Source organism: Sorex fumeus, unplaced genomic scaffold, assembly GCF_029834395.1.
Source record: "Sorex fumeus unplaced genomic scaffold, SorFum_2.1 ptg000030l, whole genome shotgun sequence".
Taxonomy (NCBI): domain Eukaryota; kingdom Metazoa; phylum Chordata; class Mammalia; order Eulipotyphla; family Soricidae; genus Sorex; species Sorex fumeus.
In genome coordinates, this window is record NW_026606087.1 from 19526395 (window position 1) to 19551510 (window position 25116).

The following is a 25116-nucleotide window of genomic DNA, read 5'->3' on the forward strand; positions in this document are numbered from 1 at the left end:
ACATGCTTTGTGTCTCTAAGGGCATCCACTGAATGCATTTGTCAGGGAGAGTCATGGAGGGAGCGGTCAGCTCCAGGGATGGGTGCTGCGGACAGGCAGGGACTCCCTGGGGGAAAGGGCAGAGCCTGCCTTCATTTGCTGCCAGGGTTCCCCCAGGGTTGGCAGGCAATACAGCATCTACTTTGCTTTGTCCTGGGTTTTAGAGGCAGGCGGGGCGTCCACCTCCCTCCCCGCCCCTCTCTGTCATTATCGGCCGTGTCCAGATGGTCCCAGGCTCCCTAATCTAGGATAATCGCTGGCTAGGAGCTCAGGGGGGACCTGGGCCTTTGTGCTGAGCTGTGACGGGCCAGTCCCAGCTGGAGAAACCCCACCTACGAAGCCCAGGGTTTTCGAGGCGGGGAGGGCTGTCGGTTGGCCCGGCGCCTGAGGGAGGACAGTGAGCAGATGAAGCAGAAAAGCTGTGTGTAAATGATTGGCAGCTCCAGATGGGGCCTGCCCAGCTCCTCGGGGCCATGGCACAGGACCTGGGCTACTGCGCCTGGTCTGGACCATCCTTTGTTCTCTTTCTCACTCCCCAGTCACACCCCTCTCTAGCCAGCATTTTTTTTTCAGTTGCTCCCCCTATGGCCCCTGGCCAAAGTGGCTGCTTCTAAGGGCCTGGCTGTCTTTATTATTTTTTTCCTGGCTTTCTGAGACACACCCAGCAATGCTCAGGGGTTACTCCTGGCTCTGCATTCAGAAATTACTCCTGGCATTGCTCAGGGGACCATATGGGATGCCAGGGATGGAATCCTGGTCGGCCACTTGCAAGATAAGCGCCCTCTCTGCTGTACTATCGCTCCCGTGGCCTCGGCTTTCTGACTCATGCAGGCCGGGGTCCAGAAGCAGAGCTTTGAGCTGGCCTGCACGCGGCCACCCCCCTCAGACTTCATGGCTATTCAGGCTCCTACTGCTGCTCCGTCAGCATTTTTTCAGAAGTGGGGGTGACCACCCTGCACAGTTCCCAGCAATGAGCCTGCTTTGGAACCCCTTTTCAGGCCTCTCTACCCGAGACTGAACCTCAAGCTCATACGTTGACCCTTCTTCCACCCTGACAGTTTTGTGTCCAGGGCTGGAGTCACAGTATAGCAGGCAGGGTGGTGCTTGTTCTGTTTGCAGCCCACCAGGTTCGATCCCCAGCACCCACTATGACCTGGAGCCCCTGCAGGAATGATCCCCAAGCGCAGAGCCAGGAGGAAGCCCTGAGCACTCCTGGGTGTGGCACAAAAAAAAAAAAGTTTTGTGTCTGGTCCTGGGATGTGTCTGCTTACTTCAAAGCCTGTCCCTCTGGCTTCTCCTTGTCTGGCTTTATCACCGTTGGCGCTGGAGAGAAGGCACGTGCCTCAGAAGATTCTGCAGCGGGGAGGCTGCGCAGATAGCACAGAGATCCCAGAGTCTGCCAGGAATGAGCCCTGAGCACAGAGCCAGGAGTAAGCCCTGAGCACTGCGGGGTGCAGCCCAAAAGCAAAGACCGCCTCTCAGTGGGCACATGAGCTACTGTAAGACTCCTCATCCTTTGAGGGGAGTTTCTTCATAAAATTCACATGCCAGCCCGACCGAGCCGGGTTTGATTCCTCCGCCCCTCTCAGAGAGCCTGGCAAGCTACTGAGAGTATTCAATATGACAAACATAGTAACAAAAAGTCTCACAATAGAGACCTTAGCTCAAGCAAATTGATGAACAATGGGAGGACAGTGTTTGTTTGTTATTAATAACTGAAGCATTCAGCATTAAGAAAGGACTGATAGGGGCTGGAGCGACAGTACAGCAGGTAGGGCATCTGCCTTGCACGCAGCCGACCTGGGTTCAATCCCCAGCATCCCATCATGGTCCCTCAAGCACTGCCCAGAATAACTCCTGAGTGTAGAGCCAGGAGTAACCCCTGAGCATCACTGGGTGTGACCCCCCCCCCCAAAAAAAAAGAAAAAAGAAAAAAAAAGAAAGGACTAATAAACTGATAAGGCCCATGATTAAGGGAAGGATTTGGAAATAGGGCCTGCAGAGTCATTTGAAACTCCCTGTTCTTACACGGAAACATAGGTGTTTATTTCATCATTATTGGGAGAAGAGGAGGGTTGGACCACACCTAATGGTGCTCAGGAGTCACTCCTGATATGCTGGGAATTGTGCCCCAGCCCTGAGTTATCTATCAACCCCGCCCCATCATCATTGGGGGATGTGGCCACATTCAATGCTGTGCTTGAGGAACCAAGCACCCATGCAGTACTGGGGATCAAACCCAGTCCCCCTGTATGCAAAGCATCAGCACTAGCCCTTTGAACTCTCCCAAGTCTGTTTTTTTTTTTTTTACTTTTTTGAACGGAATCACTAGATAGTCCCTTACAAAACTTCATGATGAGGTTTCAGTCATACAGTGTTCCAACACTCATCCTTCCACCAGTGTACATTTCCCAGCACCAGTGTCCCCAGGTTCCCTCCCATCAACCCCCACGCCCTATCCCCTGCCTCCCTCTGTGGCAGGCAGGCTCACTCTCTCGTTCTCTCACTCTCTCTCTCTCCCCCTTCTATCTCATTTTTTTAATTATACTCATTTTTAAGAATTCATGCAGTATTCGTGGCGTTTAGGGAATATCCACTTATTAGAAAGGTGACCGCTGGTGTGCTCTGAGGGTTGCTTCTCTGGGCTGCTCCTCTCTGGCTGGAACACAGGTTGATTCTTTGAAGCAGGTTTTATTCTCAGACAGGTGCAAGGAAATGGGTATTTACAAGGAGGTGCCACAGGGGAGCAGGGCGCCGAGCTGTCCACCTCCTGGCTCAGATCGGAGTCACCTGCTCAGGCTCTGGATGATGGTGACACAGCCATGGGAGCTGGTGCAGCGCTGCAGACACAGCCGGGCCTCCACCTGCCCGCTGCTGGGGTCAAAGGTGAAGCCCCTGTCGGTGCTGTCCCCGTGCTCGTCACGCCCACCAAGGATATGCACCTTTCCATCACACACAGTCACACCGCAGCTCTCCTGGGGTGGGAGGGGGGGCAGACAAAGAATCAGCCCTGGGCTCCAGCACCCCCCCCCCCCCGTTCCTGTCGCCAGGCTAGAGAGCCACTCAGAGCAGGCAACCAGGATACGGAGAGGGGCAGGACCCGGGCGGCTGAGGTCCAGCCTGTCAGACCGGAAGAAGCGAAGGACCAGAGCAGGTAAGTCACTTCACTTCTCGGCCGAGGCTTCTGTAGCTGTGGAATGAGGATGATACTCCCTTCTTCAGGAAAGTCCCTTCCCCATTAATAGGGTTAAATCTGCTAAACGTTTTATACTGCCTGGTGCATCAGAAGCAATTAATTCCCACCGCTGCCCTCTTGGGTGCTCCTGAAATCACAGGCTCTTAGCTGGCAGGTGCTCCAGAAAGGCAGGGACCCTCAAGCCAGCCACACACCTCTCAGGATGAGGTCAAGGACACGGGGCGAAGGGACAAGGTGGAGAGGCCAGGAAGGGCAGAAGGCACAGTTGCTGGGCCACCCTTGTCTGTCCCTGAGGCAGGGAACAGAGCAAGGATCTTCACCCCAGAAGAGTGGCAGGTTCCCAGCCTGAGGCCTTAGGGCAGAGTTCCCAGTGTACTGACAGCTTCCCGCGGGGCCCAGACACTCTGTGGCTGTGACGGACACACACGGCCTGGACTCCCCGCAGGGCCACAAGAGAACCAGAGAGGAGTGTAGATGGCCACGCTCTGCTCCTACACCTGAGTGTTCTCATTCCCGGGGGGCACCCATGCCAGGCCCATGCCCATCACTTACCACAGGGCCGGGGAGTTGAGCCACCTCCCCCCAGACATCCGTGCCAGGATGGTAGGCGAAGATTTTGCTCATCAGGCCCCCCACCACGTAGATGGTGTCCTCGAGGGATACGGCCTCCAGACAGCGCTGTGAGAAGGGCGCAGGTGACCGCAGGCTCCACCGGCCCTTCTTGGGGTCGAAGCACTGTACCTGGGGGCGAAGGGCAGCAGCGGTGAAGGCCCCCACTCCACCCTTAGCTGCCCACGCTGTGCCCTGCCCTCCTCTCGCCATCAGCACAATATTTGATATGTCCAGGCCTGAGCTGAGGGGAGAAGGTCCACCGGCCCCTTCCTCAGGTGCTCAGTGGGGTTCCCACCCTAGGCACCTCTCTGTCCTATTTCAGGCCCAGGGCAGGGCAGGGCAGAGGCCTGCGTCCTTGGAAAAGGAGCTGTGTCCATCCGTGCTATGGGTGCCCTGGGGCTGGGCCCTGGCTGCTGAGGGCCAAGAGCTGTCCACAGGCCTCCCCATCACATGGGTGGGAAGCTCACCGGGCCCCGACAGCCCCTGACCTGCTGCTCACCTTGACACACTGTTTCCCCAGCTGTTTCTCTGGGACCCCAGAACTGCCTGGAACACTCCAGCACTACGCCCCAAGATGGGGCGGCTCTCGCAGCCAGCACCGGGAGAGAGCCCCCGTCTGGGAGATGTCTGTCCTGTGAGGCCATCAGGAGGAAGACACTCCCGTGATGACCAAGGGGTTTTATTCACAAACAGGCCTAAATGCCCAACAATAGAAGGGGCAGCGGTGAAGACCACCCACCAGGCAGCTGCGAAATGCTCACACTTCAAGGAGAGCCACTGATGGGAGAAGACAAATTTCCAACAGAAAAGCCAAACTAAGTCCCGAGGAAGCTGGAGCGAGCAGGCAACTCACCATCCCATTATAGGAGCCTGCTGAGGTGGTGTTTGTCGCTAGGGCACAGGAATGTCACAAGGCCCCTCACCCCCAGGAGGGTCCCAGGTCCCAGTGGAGCTCCAGGTGTACTGAGGGCCTCCCCGGCCAAATACCAAAACTTTGCCCCATTCTCTGGTTTGGTTTGGTTTGGTTTTGAGGACAAACCCTGCTGAGCTCAGGGATCTGGTTGCTCAGGATGCCAGGGATCCAACAGGATGCCAGGGATCCAACCTAGCTTGGCAGAGCACAAGGCAAGAGCCCTACTGGCTGCTCTAGTACTCCGCTCCCGACCTTCTCTGTTTCCTACATTTTCAGTAATGAGTGTTGTGAATGGAGAGAAAACATTTAAACTAATGCCATCCTTGCCCTGATTTAATCTAAAAACTCTGTAAAACTCTGATGGGGCCAGGTTGTGGCTGGAAGGGCGAGCATTCGCCTCACCTGTGTGCGGCCCTGGGCGCCCTTCTGGTACCAAAGACCGAGAAAAATGAAATCTATCAGACCCACGGCCCCCACATCCGGCTCAGCCGTGTCGCCCACCCGCCCGGGCATCCCCGGGTCAGCACTAGGTCCATCCCTTCGCCCGAAGCGCGAGGGGACGTCCAGCGCCGAGCCCGCGCCCCCGCGCCCACCTTGTCGGTGCTGACGCCGTCCTGCCCCGCGCCCCCGATCACGTAGAGCTGGCCGTTGCAGGGGGTCACGGCCGCCGAGCTCACCGGCTCCAGGAGGGGCGCCGCGGCCACCCAGGTGTTGGAGAAGGGGTCGTAGCGCTCCACACTATGCAGGCGCTGCAGGCCGTCGAAGCCGCCCACCGCGAACAGCTGCAGGGGAGGTGCAGGCCGGGCGGTCAGCAGGGTCCGGGTCCACTGCCCAGCCAGCTCCGCGGGAAGGCGGTTCCCACCCGGAGTAAGGGCCAGACTGTCCCGCTTCTGCTACGCACCCGGGAAGGAGCCGAAGCCCCAGGAGAGCCACAGGACACAGAACTGGTGTGAGAAACCCCTAGTGGCTTCCCGGGGCTATCACTTAAACTAGCTAGAGTAGCACTACCATTTGCATTTCTACTACAGGAAGCTTTTGAAATATAAATGGAAAGGCCTTTTGCTGAAACTACTGCCACCGAAACACGTTTTTGAAATGTTCCTAAAAGTAATCGGAGGTTTTTTTTTTTTCTTCCTTTTTTTGGGTCACACCTGGCAATGCACAGGGGTTACTCCTGGCTCTGCTCTCAGGAATTACTTCTGGTGGTGCTCGGGGGACCATATGGGATGCTGGGAATGAAACCCAGGTTGGCCGCGTGCAAGGCAAATGCCCTACCCGCTGTGCTATCGCTCCAGTCCCTGGATTTTTTAACTAAAAGGAAAGTTATCCTTTATAGACAGGTTTGTGGAAGAAATAAAACAAATATCACCTTATCCCATCGGGAGAATATAGACTTAGTTTTGTTTTCTGTAACAATTAGCTAAAATGATTACTTTTTATAATTTTAATTTGAAGATTAAATAAACACTTTCATTTAAAAATTTGCATTTCTGAGTTTAGATGTGGTTTACAAAGACTGGCAGATAGGGAGTGGAGAGGGGGGTCTGGCCTTTACTGTGTTAAGTGACAGAGCCAAGAGTCAAACATCAGTTTTTGGTCCCACTGTCCACAGTCTAGACCACCAGGCTGTACTATTACAATAATTACTCTTGTTTGTTTGTTTTGGGGGCCATACTTGGAGGTGCTCAGGGCTCTATGCTCTGGAATCACTGCTTAGCAGGGCTGGGGGGCCATATGTGGTACCAGAGATGGAACACGGGTAGGCCTCATGCAAGGCAAGTGCCCAGCCACTGTCCTATCGCTCTGGCCCTAGTAATTACTATTATTAATATCATTAGCATCAACGTTAATCTGACCTTGGGCACACTCCCCCTTTAAAGGGCCTCAGAACCCTTTTTAAAGGAGTGGTTCTTGGGCAGGGGGAATAAGGAGTGATTCTTAGTGTCTTTCTCCCAGTGGTCCCTGCATGCATCGCCTGGGCCCGGGGCGTCCCTACCTGCCCCTGCACGGCTGCCATCTTGTGCCTCCACCTGCCCTTGTGCAGCGAGGCCACCTTGATCCAGGTGTGCAGATGGGAGCTGAACATCCACACATCGCGGCTGTGGATGTGGCCTCCTAGAAAGAGAAGCAGCGGTCACCCCTGGAACTGCCCTCCCCCTCCCCCACCCCCAAATGCTAGAAACAAGGATTTCCATTTCAGAGGAAGAGTGAGGGCGAGAGAGAGAGCAGGAAGGGAGAGACTCAGAAGGGAGAGACTCGGAGCTGGGATCTAGAGGGGGTGGTGGGAAGGTCTGGGTTAGGGCAACAGGCAGGGAGAGAAGGGGGGGCAGGGAGAAAGAGCAGATATTCACTGTGGGGGGGCGGGGCTAGGTTCTGTGCTCAGAGAAGCAGAGAGGATCACTTAGAAGTCAAATGAAGGCAGGAGTGCAAAAGGCACCCAAGACAAGCAGGAAGGTGCTAGATGCAGAAGAAATCACTTCATGATTTCATGTTCTTCCCTCCATGCGGTGCTGGGATTACTGTGCCCAACTGACGAGGCTTAAGGAAAATGGAACGACCTGCTGAGGACTGCCTCAGCAATGGCCCCGGAGCGTCCAGTCCCCAGGCTCGACCGTGCACGTTACGGACTCTCCCTCCTGGGATTCCTGTGCAGGGGCTTATCTCTCAGGAGTATCCTCCCTCAGGACCACCCTGACTGTCTCCCTTAGCCCATGACCCACAGGATCCCTGTTTGTTGCTCTTGCTTCTGTTTATCCATACCCAGTGGCTCGTTGGCCATCCATACCCCCATCAGTGACCCTGGATAAAGGGCCCATTCATAAAATGTGGTTTGGACCCTTTCAGGGCCTCCCAACTCAGTCTTCTGCTCTTTGTCTGCCCAGGCTCTCTCCAAACATTCAGCACTGTTACCCTGGTTCTGGTGTTAATTCCTCCTCGATCTCACTCCTGCCTGTCTCATCAGCAGCAGCTTCCACTCCTGTTTGGATACTCAGAGCGCCAAATCTAGGCTTCCTTTCTGTAATGTCATGCCTTTGCCTCTGTGGTCCGTTTTTTTATTCTTGCTCTTTTTGGGGTCACACCTGGCAGTGCTCAGGGGACCATACAAGATGCTGGGAATCGAACCTGAGTTGGCCACGTGCAAGGCAAACGCCCAACCCGCTGTGCTATTGCTCCAGCCCCTGGTCCCTTTGATTTTTAAGGCCAGTCATCTGGTCCATAAAACTGGGCCAGACTTCCGACCTTGGTTGTTGAGTATTTGAACTCTGAGAGCTCCCAACCACATTGTGTCTGGTACCGGGAAGGCTCCCTGCTTCCCCCCTCACAGGTGAGCACTATTTCCCTCTGTCTCTAAGGCCTCACACAAGGAAGACACACTGCACTGGTATCAAATCCTGACTCTGAAATTTTTGAGAAAATTTTGAAACAGTGTGGAGTTGGGAGGGGGGCGGTGTTGAGGGGTGGTTACATCCAGCAATGCTCAAGGGGTACTCCTGACTCTGCACTCAAGTATCACTCCTGGAAGTGCTAAGGGGACCAGAGGGGATTGAACCCGGTCGGTCACGTGCAAGGCAAACACCCTCCCTGCTATACTGCAACCCCGCCAGTGGGAAATTCTTAACCTCTCTGGGCTGATTCTTCTCATGCATCAAATGGGGGGAGTGGATTAGAGATTAAATGATAACTAATGCAAGCTGTTGACACCAGACGTGATAAAGAGCAAAGACACTGATACGCTTTGAAACCGACATCAAGGGCAGAATCACTCCGTGACTGCAGAACTACACGCCACTTGAGCCCAGCGCTGTAGGTATCGGGAAAAACCCTGCCTCGTTTTCCCGGTTGGAGGGCAAGACCAAGGGGGCGGAGTAGGAAGGTGATTAGCCAATCCCGTGGGGGCTCCCCGCAGCCCCGCCCTCACCGGAAACGTAGACGTCGTTGCGGAGCGCGCAGGCGGCGAACTCGGAGCGCGTGTAGCCTGGCAGACTAGGCAGGGCGGTCCAGCGTCTGCTCTCCGGGTGGTAGGCGTCGGCAAAGGGCAGCGACAGGAGTCCCTTTCGGTCACACCCGCCGATGATCACGATCACTTCAGCCTGGTCCATGAACCTGGCGTGGGGATAAGCCCAAAGCCCGCTGATCCACATCCAATTTGCCGCTCTCTCACCCTTAACTGAAGGGTCCCGCTGCCTTCATGACCCCCATCCCCTGCCTGTGCTGGCTTCTGCCACGTCCAATCTCTTTTCTGGGTTAAGACGGGAAGAGGGTCACCACTCAGCACATTCTGCTGACTTCTAAGTTACAGAAAAAAAAAAAAACACAACCCCTTTGTTTCTGTTTGGGGGCCACACCCAGAGGCACTCAGGGGCCATACAGCCCTGGGGTAGAGGGTAGGGGGTTATGCTGGGAAATGCTTGGAGGAGGACAGAAATATGCTGTGCAATGAACAGGAGTTCATGCATGTAAACAATGCGTTCCAGCCCCAATGGCCCAGAAAACCAGTCTTTACAGACCCCTTACCTAGGAAAATCCCGTCATTTAATCCTCCCGATGGTCCTATGAGCTAGGGACTATTATTTCCTCCACAAACGAAACTCAAGCGAACAGTCTTTGTCAGGACAGGTGGAATTTGTGTTTGCTGCTAACCTATTTTTTTTTTTTTTTTTTTTTTTTTGCTTTTTGGGTCACACCCAGCAATGCTCTCAGGAATCACTCCTGGCGGTGCTTGGGGGACCCTATGGGATGCTGGGAATTGAATCCGGGTTGGCTGTGTGCAAGGCAACCGCTCTATCTGTCGTGCTATCACTCCAGCCCCAATATCTCTTGTCTAACCTCCTCTCCTGCCTTCTATTCCTCTCCTCCTTCCGCCTATAACCATCTCCTAAACCCATCCCTTAACCGCTAACTCTACTGAACCAGGCTCCACTTCCTTCAACAACGCGTTCTCCTCATTCACTGACCCCGCAGGTTTCTGACCCGACTAGACTCTCCAAACTGGGGGCTGGAGTGAAGTACGGCAGATAGAGCATTTGCCTTGCACACGGCTGGGCACCCCACAGGGTACCCTGAGCACTGCCAGGAGTAATTCCTGAGTGCAGAGCCAGGAGTGGCCCAACAACAACAACAGCAGCAAAAGAATTTCCAAACTGTTGGCCTGTTGAATCCAGGCGTCTCTTCCTGTTTCCCCCATCCAGCCCTGCTACTGACGACACGGTGCTCAGGGGCCCCACTCAGGCCTCCCGCTTGCAAAGTGTGAACTCTAGCTCTTTGAACCCGGGCCCAGACCCTAGCTCCCAAAGGGTCAGGGGCATTGACAAGTCACTCGACTCGGCACCAGGAGGTCAGCACTCAGAATCAGGGGCGTGATCACTGCATCTTCCCCCTTGCAGGGCAAAACTCTCAGCACCAGTCTACGAAGGTGTCGCTCAACAACCCGACCCCTCGCAATGAAATCAACGAGGGTGATCCCGCGGCAAGCGCGCGCAGGGAGCCCGGCCGGCGCGAGGCCAGGGGGCCGGGGCGGTACCTCCTGGGCCTCGCCCGCAGCGCGCCGGCCTCGCGGCCCAGGATGAAGCAGGTGCGGGCCTCGAGCAGCAGCGGGCGGCACTCGGCGCAGGCCTGCAGCAGCTCGTCGGCCTCCACCTTCTGCAGGAAGTAGGCGGGCGCCAGCAAGGGCAGCCGCACGTGCTCCAGCAGGCGCCGCAGCTGCCCGCGGCGGCCGGGGGCGTCGTGGCGCACCCAGCGCATCGCCGCCTCGAACACGGCCTCCTCGCGCGCCACGCCCAGCGACGGGTCGGCCAGCAGCGCGGCCACCTCGTCGGGCGCCAGCGCCAGGAAGTCGGCGTGGCGCGCCACCTCGGCGAACGACCGGCGCAGCACGCGGCCGCAGCGCTCGGCCAGCGGCGCCAGCGAGGAGGCGGCGCGCAGGCGGCCCTCGAGGAAGCGCGCGCACGCCTCGCGCGGCCCCGCCACGCCCAGCCGCGCGGCCAGCGCCGGCACGGCGGCCGCCTCGTCCTCGGCGCGCAGCCGCACGCCCGCGCCGTGCACGTAGTCCAGCAGCACGGCCAGCGCGGCGGCCGCCGACGCCTCGGGCGCCGCGGCCAGCACGGCCGGGCCCCCGCGCTCGGGCCGCCCGGCCGCGCCCAGCGCCGCGCGGTGGCACGGGAAGTCGCGGCCGCCGGCGCGCAGCACCACGTCCGTGAGCGGGCCCGTCCGCCGGTCCGCGTTGAGGGTCTGCAGCACGCGCTGCGCGTGGCCCGCGCCCGCGCGCGGGGCCTCGGGGCCGGCCGCCGCCGCCTCCTCCAGCATCCTGCCGAGCAGAGAAACACGGGGTTGGAAGCGAGCCTGCCCGCGGCCTGCCCGGGGCCCCAGGGCGCCAGGCCCGCCGTCCACGCATTCCTGCATTCCCTCTCTCGTCCACGCGGGCAGGCACGTGCTTGCATTCGTCCCGGGCGCTCTCCATCCAACCTTCCAGATTTCCCGACGGCTCCGGGGATCTGGGCCCTGCCCTTAGCTGGACCACCTTTTCCTTTGCTTACCTGCGTCCTAAGAACCCCAGCTCCCACGCTTGGCGTACTCACCGAACTTTTCAGTGTCACAGAGATCGATGGCCACTTCTCAAGTGAGGATGATTCATTTGGCGGGAATTAAAAGTACCTGACTGATCTGCACACGAGGCGTAGGGGGAGAGCTGTGTCACCTCTTGACCTGATTGGGGGAAGTCGGAAGCTTCCTGGAATCTACACAAAATGTCTTTATTGGGAGGGCCTTCTGATAGGGGCTGTAGACTGTTCCACTGAGAAAGGTTACACGCAGTGTGTGTGTGAGCCTACCCCTTTGTCTCTCCTCATTGATAGAGCAGGAATGAAAGTGTGGAGCACCAGGTCACTTTAAATCTAGCCCATGGAACAGGGAGCCAGTCTGAATAAGCAATGACGTGGCTGGGGTAGGGTGGAGAGGCATATGGCAGCAGATAAAAGGGAAGCCCCCAGCCCCAGCGCGCTCTCTCTCTCCCCTCCCTCTCTCCATCTCTCTGTATCTCTCTCCCTAACTCTCTGTCTCTATCTCTCTGTCTGTGTGTGTGTGTGTGTCTCTGAGCATGCACTCTGGATTCTCTCCTCTCTTCCCTGATCCCCAGGATCTGGTAGAACTGTGCACCGGGACACAGACGACCTAAGGATAGGCCCAGGCAGGGGCATAATACAGGCAGGGCTCAGATGCCCAGGAAAGCTCAGGTTCAGGCAGGCCGGATGCCCAGGTAGTGATAAGGGGCTAAGCACAAGCATCTCACGCACATGCACATGGCCATGTCCGAAGGCTAGGAAAGCCAGGACAGGATGACAGGAACTTTTGGGGTACAGTTGGGAGGCCCAGAAACAGGTACCCATGCACATGTGGCTGCGGCTGGAGACTGAGGAAAGTGTAGACAGAATAGAGTGTCATAGAAGGGGCCTGGCTGTCATTCATTGGCAATAAGTAGGCTGCATTGGACAAGACAGGGAAGCTGTTCATGGGACAGGTCAGTGTCAGGGACAGGACCGGTGGCTTTGTTCATAAGTAAAAGAGAGGCCTAGACGTGGAGAGGGACCCCAACCCACCTACTTTATCTGTACAATCAACTAACTTTCAATCTTCCAAGCTTTATATGCAAATCTTTCATACAATTCTCAAGAACCCACCAGCGCAGAAAAATCTGCTTTCCCGCTAACATCATCCCCTTCTTCCCCTCATTTCCTATAGGAGTTTCCCATTGAGCAAACCCTGAATATTCTGTTTAAATGTCTGCCCTGGTCCCAGCAGCACGTGATCTGGTTCATAGTAGCTGCTCAGTTCATTCCTGTTCAGGAAAACAAAAGCCTGTTCAAGGGGGCCAGAGTGATAGTTCTGTGGATAAAGTGCTTTCCTTGCATGCGGCCAACCTGAGTTCAGCACCCCAGCACCCCATATGGTCCCCTGAGCTCAACCCTGAGCACAGAGCACAGCTAGGTGTGTTGTTCTTTCAAAAAAAGAACAACAGCAACTCTGTTCAAGGTTATTGACAGTATTAAACAAATCATTTGCTTAGAGCCTTTTTTGTGTCGGGTGGGGAGCAAGAGAGGGATAGTCCCTACCCACAACTTGGTAGGAGCCCCCCACCCCAGGAAATGACAGAGCATTAAGGGAGCATATAGAAGGGGCACTTGTTGGAAGGAGTCAGGGGAGAAAGTTGGGAGTGGGTCTCCAAGAAGAACCCTTCAGCTTGAGGGGGATGGGTGGGATTGGCCAAGGGAAAGGAGGGTGGGATGCAGGGAGGATTCTTCAGCCTGCGCTGAGGATGGGGAGAAAGAGGACTTGAGGGGAGAGACAAAGAAAACATGACTTTTTCTGTGAGTTTTTTGTGTATTCTTCAGGAAGCATGGGTGACCTGCTAAGTGACCTGCCCATGTCTCCTTCAGTGTTCCCCTAACAACTAGAATCACATGGCCTCTTTCCTCATGGGCTGGGTGCGATTTTGCAATAGAAAAGGGGTATGTAAAATTGCTAGGGACAAAGCCACTCAAGAGGATGAGAAGGAACCACATATACTGCTAAGTGCTTTTTTGTTTGTTTTTGGCCATACCCAGCGGTGCTCAGGGCTAACTCTGGCTCGGTGCTCAGGAGTTACTACTAGCTTGGCTCAGGGTCCATATATGGTGCCAGGAATCAAACCTCAGGGGTTACTCCTGGCTCTGCACTCAGGAGTCACTGCTGGTGGTGCTCAGGAATAGAACACCATGGGTGTCAGGGATAGAACTCGGTTGGCCACGTGAAAGTCAAGGGCCTTACCTGCTGTACCATGTCCTGGGCCCTTTTAAGGACAGAATTTCCTTTGAGCCCCACAACTCTGAGAAGTTTCCTTTAATCTCCTCCTTTTTCAAGCTTTTCCTGAGATCACAAGGAGACAGGTCCTGATTTCCGAGTGATTGCTCAAAGCAGGTGCTCAAAGCAGGAGCTTAGGAAAGGCTGGCAGGCTGGCGACTGTTCTGTGGGGTTTGGCGGTAGGAGGCACCAGTGGGGGAACAGCCCAATTGTGTGTCTGCAGGCACAGGACCTGGACTACACTTGCAGGAGGGCTGAATCTCACAGAGCAGCCCAGGAGCAGCAGAAGGCAGGGAATAAGGTCACTGGATTGCCCCCACCCTCAGGCTATGTCCTAGCAAATAGGTGTCAGGGGCAGAGAGGTGGCAGGCACAGTGGAGGGAGGGCACCTCCTGGGAAAGGCACGGTACTTGGGCGCTCATTCTCTCGCCGCTACTCTGATGAGCCCAGCGGAGCTGCCGGGACATCAGACCCGGGTTGCGGGATTCCCAGTCCCGGAGCTGAGCCTGGAGGGCAGGTGGCATCTGGCCTGCTCCCACCCAGCCAAGAGGCTGGCGCCTCCAGCCCAGAGTCTCCCGGCTTGCAGCGACGGCCCCAGTCCTCTCCACTCACGCCCCACGCACACGCACACGCAAACGCACTCACAGCGGCACAGCCCTGCCCACGCCGGGGTGCGGCCCGGACTCGTAAGTCCCGCCCCGGATGTAACCTCCACTCACCTGGCCACGCCCTCGCGGTGCCGCCGCGCTCCGCCGCGCCCTCCGCGCTCCTTCCCGTCCCGGGCTGTCTGGCGGCCTGGCTGCTGCGGACAAAGGCGCCGACACCGGCGGGGAGGGCGGGAGGAGGCGCCGGCCGGGCTTTTGTTCCCCTCTAGGACCGGCCCGGGAGACGGGGGGCGGGGCACGAGGGGGATGGATGGACGAGGCCACTGCGGGGTTGGGGTGACCTGGCGTGTGCCCTGAGGGCTGATGGGTGTGAGGTTAGGTGTGCGTGTGTGTGTGTGTGTGTGTGTGTGTGTGTGTGTGTGTGTGTGGTCTGTGAGGTTCTGTAAGTGTGAGGTTGTGTGTGAAGTTGGTTGTGTGAGGGATGTGTGTATGTGTGGTGAGTTTGAGGTGTGCGTTTGGTGTGTGTGAGGTACGTGTTGAGGTGAGATTTGTGTATTTTGTGTGTTGTGTGGGAGGTGTGTGTTAAGATGTGTGAGGTTTGTGTGTTGCGAGTTTTGTGTGGTGTGTGTGAGGTTAGTGTGCGGTATGAGTCTTGTGTGGTATGTCTGAGGTTAGTGTGTTGTGTGAGTTTTGTGTGGTGTCTCTGAGGTTAGTGTATTGTGTGAGGTTGTTGTGTGTTTTGTGTGGGTGTGTGGGGTTTCTGTGGTGTGAGTTTTGTGTGATGTGAATGAGTGCTGGGGTCTATGTTTTGTGTGGTGTATGAGGTTTGTGTGTTGTGTGAGGTCGTGTGTTTTGTGTGGTGTGTGAGGTTTCTGTGGTGTGAGTTTTGTGTGATGTGAATGAGTGCTGGGATCTATGTTTTTTGTGGTGTATGAGGTTTGTGTGTTGTGTGAGGTCGTGTGTTTTGTGTGGTGTGTGAGGTTTCTGTGGTGTGAGTTTTGTGTGATGTGAATGAGTGCTGGGATCTATGTTTTTTGTGGTGTATGAGGTTTGTGTGTTGTGTGAGGTCGTGTGTTTTGTGTGGTGTGTGAGGTTTCTGTGGTGTGAGTTTTGTGTGATGTGAATGAGTGCTGGGGTCTATGTTTTGTGTGGTGTATGAGGTTTGTGTGTTGTGTGAGGTTGTTGTGTGTTTTGTGTGGGTGTGTGAGGTTTCTGTGGTGAGTTTTGTGTGATGTGAATAAGTGCTGAGATCTATGTTTTGTGTGGTGTATGAGGTTTGTGTGTTGTGTGAGGTTGTGTGTTTTGTGTGGTGTATGAGGTTTCTGTGGTGTGAGTTTTGTGTGATGTGAATGAGTGCTGAGATCTATGTTTTTTGTGGTGTATGAGGTTTGTGTGTTGTGTGAGGTTTATGTGGTATGAGTGAGGTCTGTTGTGTGAGTTTTGTATGGTGTGTGTGAGGGTTGTGTGCTGTGTGAAATTTGTGTGGTGTGAGGTTTGCGTGTTGTGTCTGTGTTTTGCGTGCTGTGTGTACACAGGATGTGACTGAGGTGTGTTGCATGCACATGCTTCTGCCCCAGGGACTTGTAGTATAGAGACATTGCAGGAACTGTGTGTGGGTGCTGGGGCTGTGGGCATGGCAGGGTGACAAAAGGCTGGACTTCTCAAGACAGCCACCTGTCCCCTGCTGGATGAGGGACAGAGACAGACACAGTGACACAGACTGTCACTGTGGGATTCCCTGTGCCTGGCTGGGTCTCGAGCATCAATCTTTGTCTGCTAGTTCACTGCTCTGTGTGACAGTTGTGGGGGACCCAGTGCTTTTCAGATTGGGGGAGGGGTTTCACTCAACAAAGTCTGCCTCGTCAGAGCTGGCTCAGAAGCAAGGGGATACTGGGGGGGAGCAGGAGGTGACTCTGGGCTGGCTTAGCTTGCTGGAGCCAGAGGAAGGCACCCCTCTACCCATCCCTCCAGGCTGCCACTGAATCCTTCCCACCTCTGCAAGGCACTGGGGGCCAGCGTCTGTAACGGAGGCTGAGGAGACCTCTCTTCATGAATGAGGAAGTAGTTTGGGGAAAGCTCCTTGAGGCAGGTCACTGCACCCCAGGGCCTCTGACTCCTCCTTCTGACAGGAGGGATCCTGAGGTTTCTGCTCCTGGGGTTGTCAGGCTAAAGATGGTATGTGGATATAGCCACGTGTCCTGCAGAGCCTCCCCTCACGAAAGTCCTAGGGCTCTGGCAGGCAGAGGTGAGGAGAGAGCTTTATTTTGAGGGGTCATGATGCAGCCAAGAGGTTTTAAGGCGTTGGAATGATTGTACAGTAGGGCACTTGCCCTGTATGCAGTTGACCTAAGTTCGATCCCAGCACCACGTATGGTCTAGCAAGCCGACCAGGAGTGATTTCTTGAGCACGGAGCCAGGAGTAAGCCCTGAGCGATGCCAGGGGTGGTCCCCCCCCCCAAACAAAAAAAAAGTACAAAGAAGAGGTTCTGAGTCCTAGTGCCTTCCCAGCAGCCAGCACCCTATCTTTCCTGTAAAGAAGGTTGTGTGACAGTGTGTGAGCGATCAGGACCTCGGTGTTTCTGTGCTTGAGAGGCCGCCCTGGGGTTCAGGGGTCCTGGAGCAGGTGGCAGGAAGGCTGGGCCTGAGGGAAGGGGAAGGGTCGGTGCTGGGGGCGTGGGGCTTATTTCCTATTTCCCTGTCCAGGGTCTCTCGGTCTGTCCAAGACAAGGAAGTGACTGGGGGGGGGGGTACTAGGAATTTTGGGGTTCTCAATAATCCATCCCTCACATCGGGGAGAGGGTTGACAATGGCTTAGCTGAGGATGCACAGGGAAGTCCTACCGCCAGCAATGGGGTGGTCTTCCCTGCTTTGTTAGGCACTGGGGAGCGTAGGGTCCTGGGAAAGCTGGATTCCAGCTCGCTGTGGTCCCACCACTCCCAGGCCTCCGCCTCCTCCAGAACACCCTAATGTCGCCACAAAGGGCTCCCTCCACTTCTGCTTGTGGAGCTAGAGACCACCCTTGACCTCTCCTTCAGGAAGAGAAGCTCTAGACAGATGTTCCACAGGGGCCAAGGAAGACAGGTGGATCCCCTAATTCCCTGAGGGGCAGTCTTGAGAGGTTAATGGCCTGGGAGGGTGGTTCTGGGTTCCAACATCTGGGAGAAATTTTCTTTTTACTAAGTTGCCACCAGACCCAGGAATTTTATGCAGAAGACCCCCGCTAGAGAAGAGCCACGTCCCTTGGCTCCTGGGAAGCACCATGTTTATTGCATGCAGCGGGAGCTGGGGTCCTGGCTCCCCTTAGCCTTGAGGACATACTCAACACTGCAGACTTAGAACGGGGGGTGGGGGCCTGTTTCAGCTGAGAGACCCCCTGCACATTGCTCAGAATGAGGGTACGCTTTCTTTATGAGGACCCTCATCGACGGCAATGGGGGAGGTATCTGCTGTCGAGAGCTGGGCCTCCCAGGCCAGGGGTGCAGAATGACTCCCCAGAATGACCCGTCACAGTTCCCAGATGAGGATGCCAGGGAGCTGACCCAGGCCCTCCCTGCACTTCCCAGAAGGAGCCCCAGGCCTGCAGGGGCTCCTGAGGGGTTGGAGTCCTGGCCCATCTGGGCCCCAGGGGAGAAGGAAGCCCCCATCGGAAGAAGCCATGAGGGGCTGGCTGGTCCCCATGCCAGTCCAGAAGCCCCCAGTCATGCCCAAGGTCCTGCATCCTGGCTATACCAGCCTAAGCTCTGTGGCCCTGGATGGTCACTCATTCCTAAAAGATCATCTCCCCTCCCTACCCTCAGAGGTGCGAAGGAACTCCTAGCGTGCCTTGGCGAGGGAGGGCAGGGGGCTCAGCCACTCTCCGGGTCTCGGGGAAAATGCTCAGAGCTATAGCAAGAGCCTGATCCAGCCCACCCTGTCCTCCCAGTCCCCAGCCCGCACGTGGAGATTCAGGGACGACACATGTCAAGATGGCAGCTTTAATCATGGCCGAGGCCCTTGGGATCCCCCAGTACAGGCCACCTTGTCCACGCTCAGGACACCTTTCCCAGGTGGCACCTGACCCATGGACACGGCTGTGGAACCTGAGGTCATGTCAGTCCGCGGAACTCCAGGCCCTTGTAGCTGGGCTGGATCTGGGCAGGGGCGGGGGGCGGCCCTGAACTCCCAGGCGATGTGGCCACTCCCGGGGCAGGAGCCAGCGTCCTCCTGGGCCGCAGCTCCTTGTGCTTTGAGACTGGCGTGAAGAGCAGCAGCGCCGGGGGCAGGGGCCCAGCCCAGGCCCTCAGGCAGGATAAAAATGGGGGAGTTGCTGCCTCACAGCATGGACAGGAAGACAGACACATGGGCACAGAGGGGCCACTTCCATGGCAATAGGGGCCTGGGATGGCCCAGTGACCCGTCACAGCTCCCAGATGAGGATGCCAGGGAGCTGACCCAGGCCCTCCCTGCACTTCCCAGAAGGAGCCCCAGGCCTGCAGGGGCTCCTGAGGGATTGGAGTCCTGGCCCATCTGGGCCCCAGAGGGAGAAGGAAGCCCCCATCGGCAGAGGCCACGGTTCCTAGGGGGCTGGAGTTGTGAGGAGATGCCGCAGCTTCCCGGGTGCTCGGTCCTCACGCAGCCCGGGCTCCACGTTGGCACAGACGCGCAGGTGGGTCCTCAGCTAAGGCCCGCTCCGGTCTGTGAGGGGCTTGGCGCGGCCGCTCCTCCGGGGCTCCACAGAGGCGGTGCTGCTGCTGGCATACGTGTCGTAACTGTTGTCTGAGCCCATGGAGAGCTCATCGGAGACCTCCATGCCATCGCTGATCTCTGCTGGGCCAGATGAGCAGGGCATGAGCTGGGGGAAAGGGGGACGGGTAGGGGGAAGGGTGGCCAGCAGGAACTCAGGGGAACTGGAGGCAGTCAAGCCTGCGTTGGACTCGGCATTCGGGGTTCCCCTTGGGCTCTCTCCTACCCTCTAACCTTACCCCAGCCTCCTTTCCCCTGGAATGTCAAATGCACCCCCTTGAGTCTGGCACCCACATATTTACTTTGTACTTAAAGGCCCCTCTCTTGGGAGGGTCTCCCCCCCACACACACACACACCTCTTTTCTGAAGCTTTTTCTCACATTGCTGTTACTGGCTATGCTCAGGGCTTACTTTTGGCAGTGTTCAGGGGACCGTGTGTGGTGCCAGGGATGGAACCCACATCGACCGCATGCAAAGGCAAATACCCTGTTCCCATCCCGCCAAATTCTTATATCGAGTTCTAACCCCAGTATTTTTTATTAAGAAGTAAATTCACTGCCTGTAATGGGCTAAGAGGAAGTCCTCAAGGTTGTGGGTCCCTATCTAGTACGGCTGGTGTGTCCTCATAGAGGGGAAATCTGGGTACAGACCTGCATGGTGGGAGAAGACCGTGGGAATATAAGAGGGACTGTCTATGACCTAGGAGGGGAGGACAGGGCTGGACTAGTCACTCCCCTCCAACCCTGCTGACACACTGGTACTGGATTCAGTCTGCAGAACGGTGAGACCATAATTTCTCTTGGCCGCATCACTCATGTCTGGCCCCTTGCTATAGCCTGGTCGCCAGAGCAGCCATCGACAGACCTACCCATGATCCTCTTCTCTCATGTCCATGGCCTCACCCATCCCACCCATGGTGGACAGCCAGAGGTCACACGCAGAGATAGTTCTTGGTACTCCGCAAGCAGTGCTCCCTCAAGGGTGCTGATGCTTATTCTTCCCACCCCAGAACATCTCTTCCCTTCCCTCTGCAGTCCCAGCCCTCCTTCCTACCCATCGTTCCCATTTCAACCCTTCACCACCTTTGCAGTGGCCCTAAACCTTCCCTCATGTCCCAAGAAGCTGTGAGTACTCTCCGTAAATCTGCTGTGTTCCAGCACCCCTGTTAGAACTCTCATGACGCCCCATTCCCACGTATTCATTTATCCAGCTGCCTCCTGCACTGGGCTGGAGCGATAGCACAGCGGGTAAGGTGTTTGCCTTGCAGGCGGCCAATATGGCCAACCCGAGTTCGATTCCTCCGCCCCTCTCAGAGAGCCCGGCAAATTACCGAGAGTATCTCGCCCGCATGGCAAAGCCTGACAAGCTCCTCGTGACATATTTCATATGCCAAACACAGTAACAACAAGTCTCACAATGGAGATGTTACTGGGCCCGCTCGAGCAAATCGATGAATAATGGGAGGCCCGTGACTGTGACCTCCTGCCTTAGACAGGGAATCTCAATAAAATCAGCATTCAATGGCTTTCAGGCGAGGCCTCCAGAGCAGACTCCTCCCTGCACACTTCCCAGGCCCCCCAGACCCTGGTGCTAACACTGTACTGTGTTCCTCCCTCTTGTGTGACTGTGACTCCCCCACCGCACCATCACCACCACCACCAAGAGCCTGTGGAAGGTGCAGACACGAGTCCAGGGCCTGTGTCAGTGGGCGGCAGGCTGCACACCTGAGAAAATGAGCTTCTCCTTCATGATGCTGACGTCCCGGCTGGTCCGGCGCACAGCTGCACTCAGCATGATCTGCTCGGGGTTGTAGCTCCGGATGCCCCCCAGGCGCCACCTGCAGAGATGGCCCCAAGGACATCAGGTCCCCCCTGCCCTTCCCAGGAGGAGACTCCAGAGCCGCTCTGGACTGGGCCTGAGAAACCAGCAGGACTCTTGTCTGACTATCTAGATGGGGAAACTGAGTCCAAGAGGAGGGCCACATGGGGCCTAAATTTGAGCTCCCTTTCTCCTCAGACCCCGAAATTAGCTCCTCTGGCCCAGGAAGATGACCGGGAGCCAGTTGGTGTGTCTCAGGTGCCCTGTTAGACACCTGACCCTCTTGGCATGGGCAGATTTGGGAGCTTTTAGCAGGCAGGACTCTGAAACCCACCCTGGCTTCATACCAATCTCGGGGAGCCCAGAAGATGTTCTCTCTAGCGCCATCATCCTCACCTGGCTGAGTGACGCCAGAGGGTAGATCCCAGTGAGAAAGTGGAGGAAAGAGGGGAGGTGAAGGGAGAGGGGGAGGCAGGGCGGAAGCGGGAGGTGGGGCTGCATGGTGGGGGGAGGGCGGACACAGGCAGAGACACTGCCACTTCCTGTTCCAGAGCCTCAGGACATGCCCCTGACCTCTGACCTCCGGAGGTAGGCTTTTCCTGGGACTGAGATCATCTATTCCCTCTCCCAGCAATCCAGGGGCCAGTCTGGAAACTGAATTCAGCCCTCCTAGGACCCTGAGTCCTGCTCGGGGTGGGGAGTGGACGAAACCGAGACCCTCGGGAACAGTCCACTCTTTCCAGATGGGTCAGGAGGGGGAAGCGCACAGATAGACAGGCAGATGGGTGGATAGACAGGCAGACAAGGGAAAGCAGGAGGCTGAGGGGAAGGCCAGCCTCCCTATGAGCTGGGGGACAGCCATGGAGTCACTGGACCTGTCACTGCATCCACATAACCTCAACACCTGCCTTGAGCCTAAGCATACTTGAGTGGGTGAAGAAATGACTGTCAGCCCCAGTGTCCCGTTATCCCTCAGGACTCTCCCGGTCCCCAGGAGGACAGTGACAGCCCCACTGCCCTGCACAAAGGCCTGACTCCATCCTGCAGCAGCACATGCGGGGACTGTCCCCCCTGCGTGGCTCCATCCCAGCGAATCCCTCTGAGATGCAGGGCCCAGGGAGGAGTCCCAAGACCCAGACATCCCCGTGAAAATGGACAAGCAAGCTGGAAGGAAGGAAAGTGTCAGTCCCTGGAACATCTAGGACAGGAAACTCCCCCAGGGAGGGGGGCTCTCCTGAGGAAAGCAGGGCTGGGGGTGGGGTGGAAGCCAGAGACACAGAGAAACAGAGAGATGGAAAGATTGAGAGAGGAGGATACAGACAGAAGAGGCAGACAGATAGGGGAGAGAGAAGCTGGTCGGGGTGCAGGTCCCGTGGTGCCAGGCTCGGCTGGGGTGGGCATCTGCAGAGCGCTCAGAGGGAAGATGCTCTGGCAGGGGGAGGCTGGGTCAGCCAGATGCCGGGGAAACACCCGTTCCCCATGCCAGCAAGAGCAGGCAGGACAGAGGTGCCAAAGGAAGGAGAAGGGAGGGCTTGCAGGGGTGGGGAGAGCAGGGGGGAAGAGATAGGGTGTCTGGGAGGATGACCCCGTGAGTGGGTCAGATGGGGCACTGCAGAAGGGGTGGCCAGAGGGGGTGGGGAGAGAGGACAGAGGAAGACACCAGAATTACCTGATCAAGTGATAGCTGTGAGATGCCAGAGTGCAGCAGGGGTGGGGAGAGAGAGGGGGGACATGCAGGTCAGAGCGTGTGGGCAGAGAGAATGCCCGAGTCAACACCAGAGCCCACCCGGGACTAGGTCAGCCCACCCCGACCCCCGCGGGAACCCGCACCGCAGCCCGGAGGGAGGATGAGGAGACAGGCTCTGCAGATGGGGAACTTGCCAACGGTGCTGGGCTCCCACCCTGGTGCTCCTTCCAGAAGCTGCCAGTTGTGGAGAAGGATGGGCTGCGGTGGGGCGGTGGGCGGGGGGGGGGAGGCGGGGAGTCCTCCAGGCCATCAGATCAGGCCTGGCCCAGGACTAGGGGCCCATCACATGTCTGGGGCAGGGAGGGCTGAGGGGGGAGGGTAGAGCCTACTCACTTCTGGAACACGAAGATGCCAATGATGAGGGTGAAGGAGATAAGGTCAGCGGTGACCCACATGAGACAGTACTCGTCCGGGGGCTGTGGACAGATGGCCGTGGCCGCACCCAGTCATGATCAGCCCAGGCTGGGGCTCCAGACTACGGGGCCACACAGGAAGACCCCAGATCACCCTCCAGGAAGGTTGGGAGGAGTTAGAGGGAGTGTAAGTGGGGCTTGAGAGTGGGTTCTGGGCCACCGGGCTGTGCATGTGGAGGGCATGTGGTATTACATGGGCTGTGTGCAGGATGATGTGTGTAGGAGATGTGTGTATGTTAGTATCTGTGTATGGTGTGTGATATGTGGAGTTATATATTTGTGTGTGGTGTCTGATATGTGTGTACTTGTGGTGCATGGTATTTGTGTGGTGTGTGTGTGTGTGTGTGTGTGATGTGGTGTGATGTATATGCACACACGACTAAAGATCTGGACAGTGTGTGGGTTTGTGGCTAAGGGACAAGAAAAAGAAATCAGTGACTGGGTGAGTGTGACTGTGTGGCAGATATGGGTGTGGGTGTCCCTGTAGATGTGAGTCCGTGTGTCACTGAAGGCCGGAGCCATGAGGCTGCCCCTTTGAGGGTGCCTGCAGGGATGAAGCCCACCGGGAGCCAGGCTGAGGCAAGCCTGCACGGTGGACAGGATCAGCGCCAGGTGCACTGTGTTCTGGTGTCCGAGGGCTGGAAAATTCTAGCGTGCTTGTGACTCTAGCCACCAGGGACCACTGTCATCCTGTCTCCAGCTGAGCATCCCCTGGGCCTCAAGGACAGTGTCATGACCACCCCCAGCCTCCACGAATTCTGATCCAGACCTCCTTGATGTTTCCTCCTGGGTCAGTTCTAGGTGTGCCCCAACCCCACCTCCCAGTGTTCCTGCAGGCCCAGAGACCATGAAACTCTGCCACAATTCAGCCTGAACCCCCACTATGCATGGCCCCAGCCTGACCCCACAGCAAGAGAGCCCCAAGAGGCGGGGGTGATTCTGTCATCCCTTTCCCAGCCTCTATCCTATTCCCCACAGACACCCCCCCCCAACTCACCAGCATCCAGAGGGGGGAAGGCACCTGGGCCAGTGTGTGGGAGTTGTCGGAGGTGACAGACGGGACCCCAGCGCACCAGAGCAAGGAGAAGAGCCATGGCGCGTTGACCGTGTAGAGATTTACACTCAGGTTCCAGGAGGCATAATCCCTGTGGGACACAGAGAGGGGCAGGGGTCGGCGGCCCCAGCCAAGGAAGCTGAGGGCCTCTTCCTAGACTCATGCTCCCCGTGCACCCCGCTCCCAGGAAGGGGACACTCTCCCAGCCTCAGCAAGGGACTCAGTGCTGCCCTCTTCTGGTGAGCCTGGGCAGGGCAGGGCAGGCACCTGAGCTCCTGGCGGGACACCTGAGTATAGCGCAGGTTCAACCACTGGATGTGGCCCTTCCTCAGGTTGGCGGCCGCCTCCTTGGAGCCTGAAGTCTGCTGGAAACCGGGGGCCACCTTCTGCACAAAGGACCTCTGTGTGTTTGGCAGCCACATGACCTGCCGGCAGGAGAGGGAGGTGGAGTCAGGTTTCTCTTCCAGAAAGTGGACTTGGAGCGCTTCCCTGCCAAGTGCTGGGAAGGTTATGAGAGATGGGAGCTGACACGCAGGGAAAGCCTAAAAGCAGGGATCATCTGGGTCCGCGGGGACATCGAGCTATTAAAGTGCCCATCACCAGGCTTGAGAGAGAGCCCCAGAGGCTGAGCTGAGTGCATGCTTGGCATGTAAGAGACCTGGGTTCAATCACTGCATGGTCGGTCTCCCCTGACCACTACTGGGGGTAGCCCTTAAGCACCAGTGGGTATGGCTCACAAATAATATGTTTTTTATTACAAATAATAGAAAATATTTTTATATTTTTTAATATATTTTTTACAATAATATATTTTTATATTACAAATAATATTAAAAAAAACCTGCATCACCAGCCCGAGGCTCTGACTTCAATCCCTGGTACCTTCAAATATACAAAGCATGCCATACTAGGACCTCTGTTCCCTACAATCTCAGGCACGGAGAGCAACTTCTAGCCCCATTACAACAAAGAGATAGGGACAGCAGAGCAACAAAAAAGATGTGCAATATCTACCCCCCCTGCACCCCCTGCCAGGGATGCAGTGCTGGTGAGTGTGTGAGCAAAAGGGGGGTGAAAAAAGGGGAAAAAAGAGAAAAGAAAACAACCCAGGTGCGCACAAACAAGACAACCAAAGAAACAACCCTCAGCTAGTACTGTGGCCAA

General features: G+C 56.6%; 2 protein-coding genes across 3 annotated transcripts in view; both read right to left on the reverse strand.

Annotated features, from left to right (window-relative positions):
- Positions 1-2776: 2776 nt before the first annotated feature.
- KLHL35 (kelch like family member 35) lies at positions 2777-18286 on the reverse strand. The gene is made up of 8 exons (XM_056116429.1): positions 18215-18286; positions 14312-14394; positions 10282-11064; positions 8680-8864; positions 6757-6875; positions 5354-5542; positions 3788-3976; positions 2777-3014 (listed from the first exon to the last, which is right to left on the reverse strand). Exons 1-8 carry the CDS (start codon positions 18284-18286, stop codon positions 2826-2828), a joined length of 1809 nt encoding a protein of 602 aa, XP_055972404.1. The 3' UTR covers positions 2777-2825.
- GDPD5 (glycerophosphodiester phosphodiesterase domain containing 5) overlaps positions 18158-25116 on the reverse strand; it is an 80330-nt gene continuing 73371 nt past the window's right edge. The window contains exons 13-18 of one of the 2 annotated variants that reach the window (XM_056115871.1): positions 24220-24377; positions 23896-24043; positions 22819-22901; positions 22408-22422; positions 20645-20757; positions 18158-19000 (exon numbers count right to left, since the gene is read on the reverse strand). In XM_056115871.1, coding sequence (XP_055971846.1) covers positions 18855-19000; positions 20645-20757; positions 22408-22422; positions 22819-22901; positions 23896-24043; positions 24220-24377 — 663 coding nt within the window. In that variant the 3' untranslated portion in view covers positions 18158-18854. The remainder of the gene's footprint in view (positions 19001-20644; positions 20758-22407; positions 22423-22818; positions 22902-23895; positions 24044-24219; positions 24378-25116) is intronic. The other variant, XM_056115873.1, reaches the window with a different exon arrangement.

Excerpts from the sequence above, each read along its gene's own strand:
- KLHL35 (XM_056116429.1), bottom strand. The coding sequence starts at position 18,286 with ATGACCTCAGGTTCCACAGCCGTGTCCATGGGTCAGGTGCCACCTGGG. Across the intron at positions 14,395-18,214 it reads GTGTCCTGAGCGTGGACAAG|CAGCCAGGCCGCCAGACAGC; the intron begins GTGGCCTGTACT and ends CTTTGTCCGCAG. Across the intron at positions 8,865-10,281 it reads CTGCGGGCGAGGCCCAGGAG|GTTCATGGACCAGGCTGAAG; the intron begins GTACCGCCCCGG and ends TCCCCACGCCAG.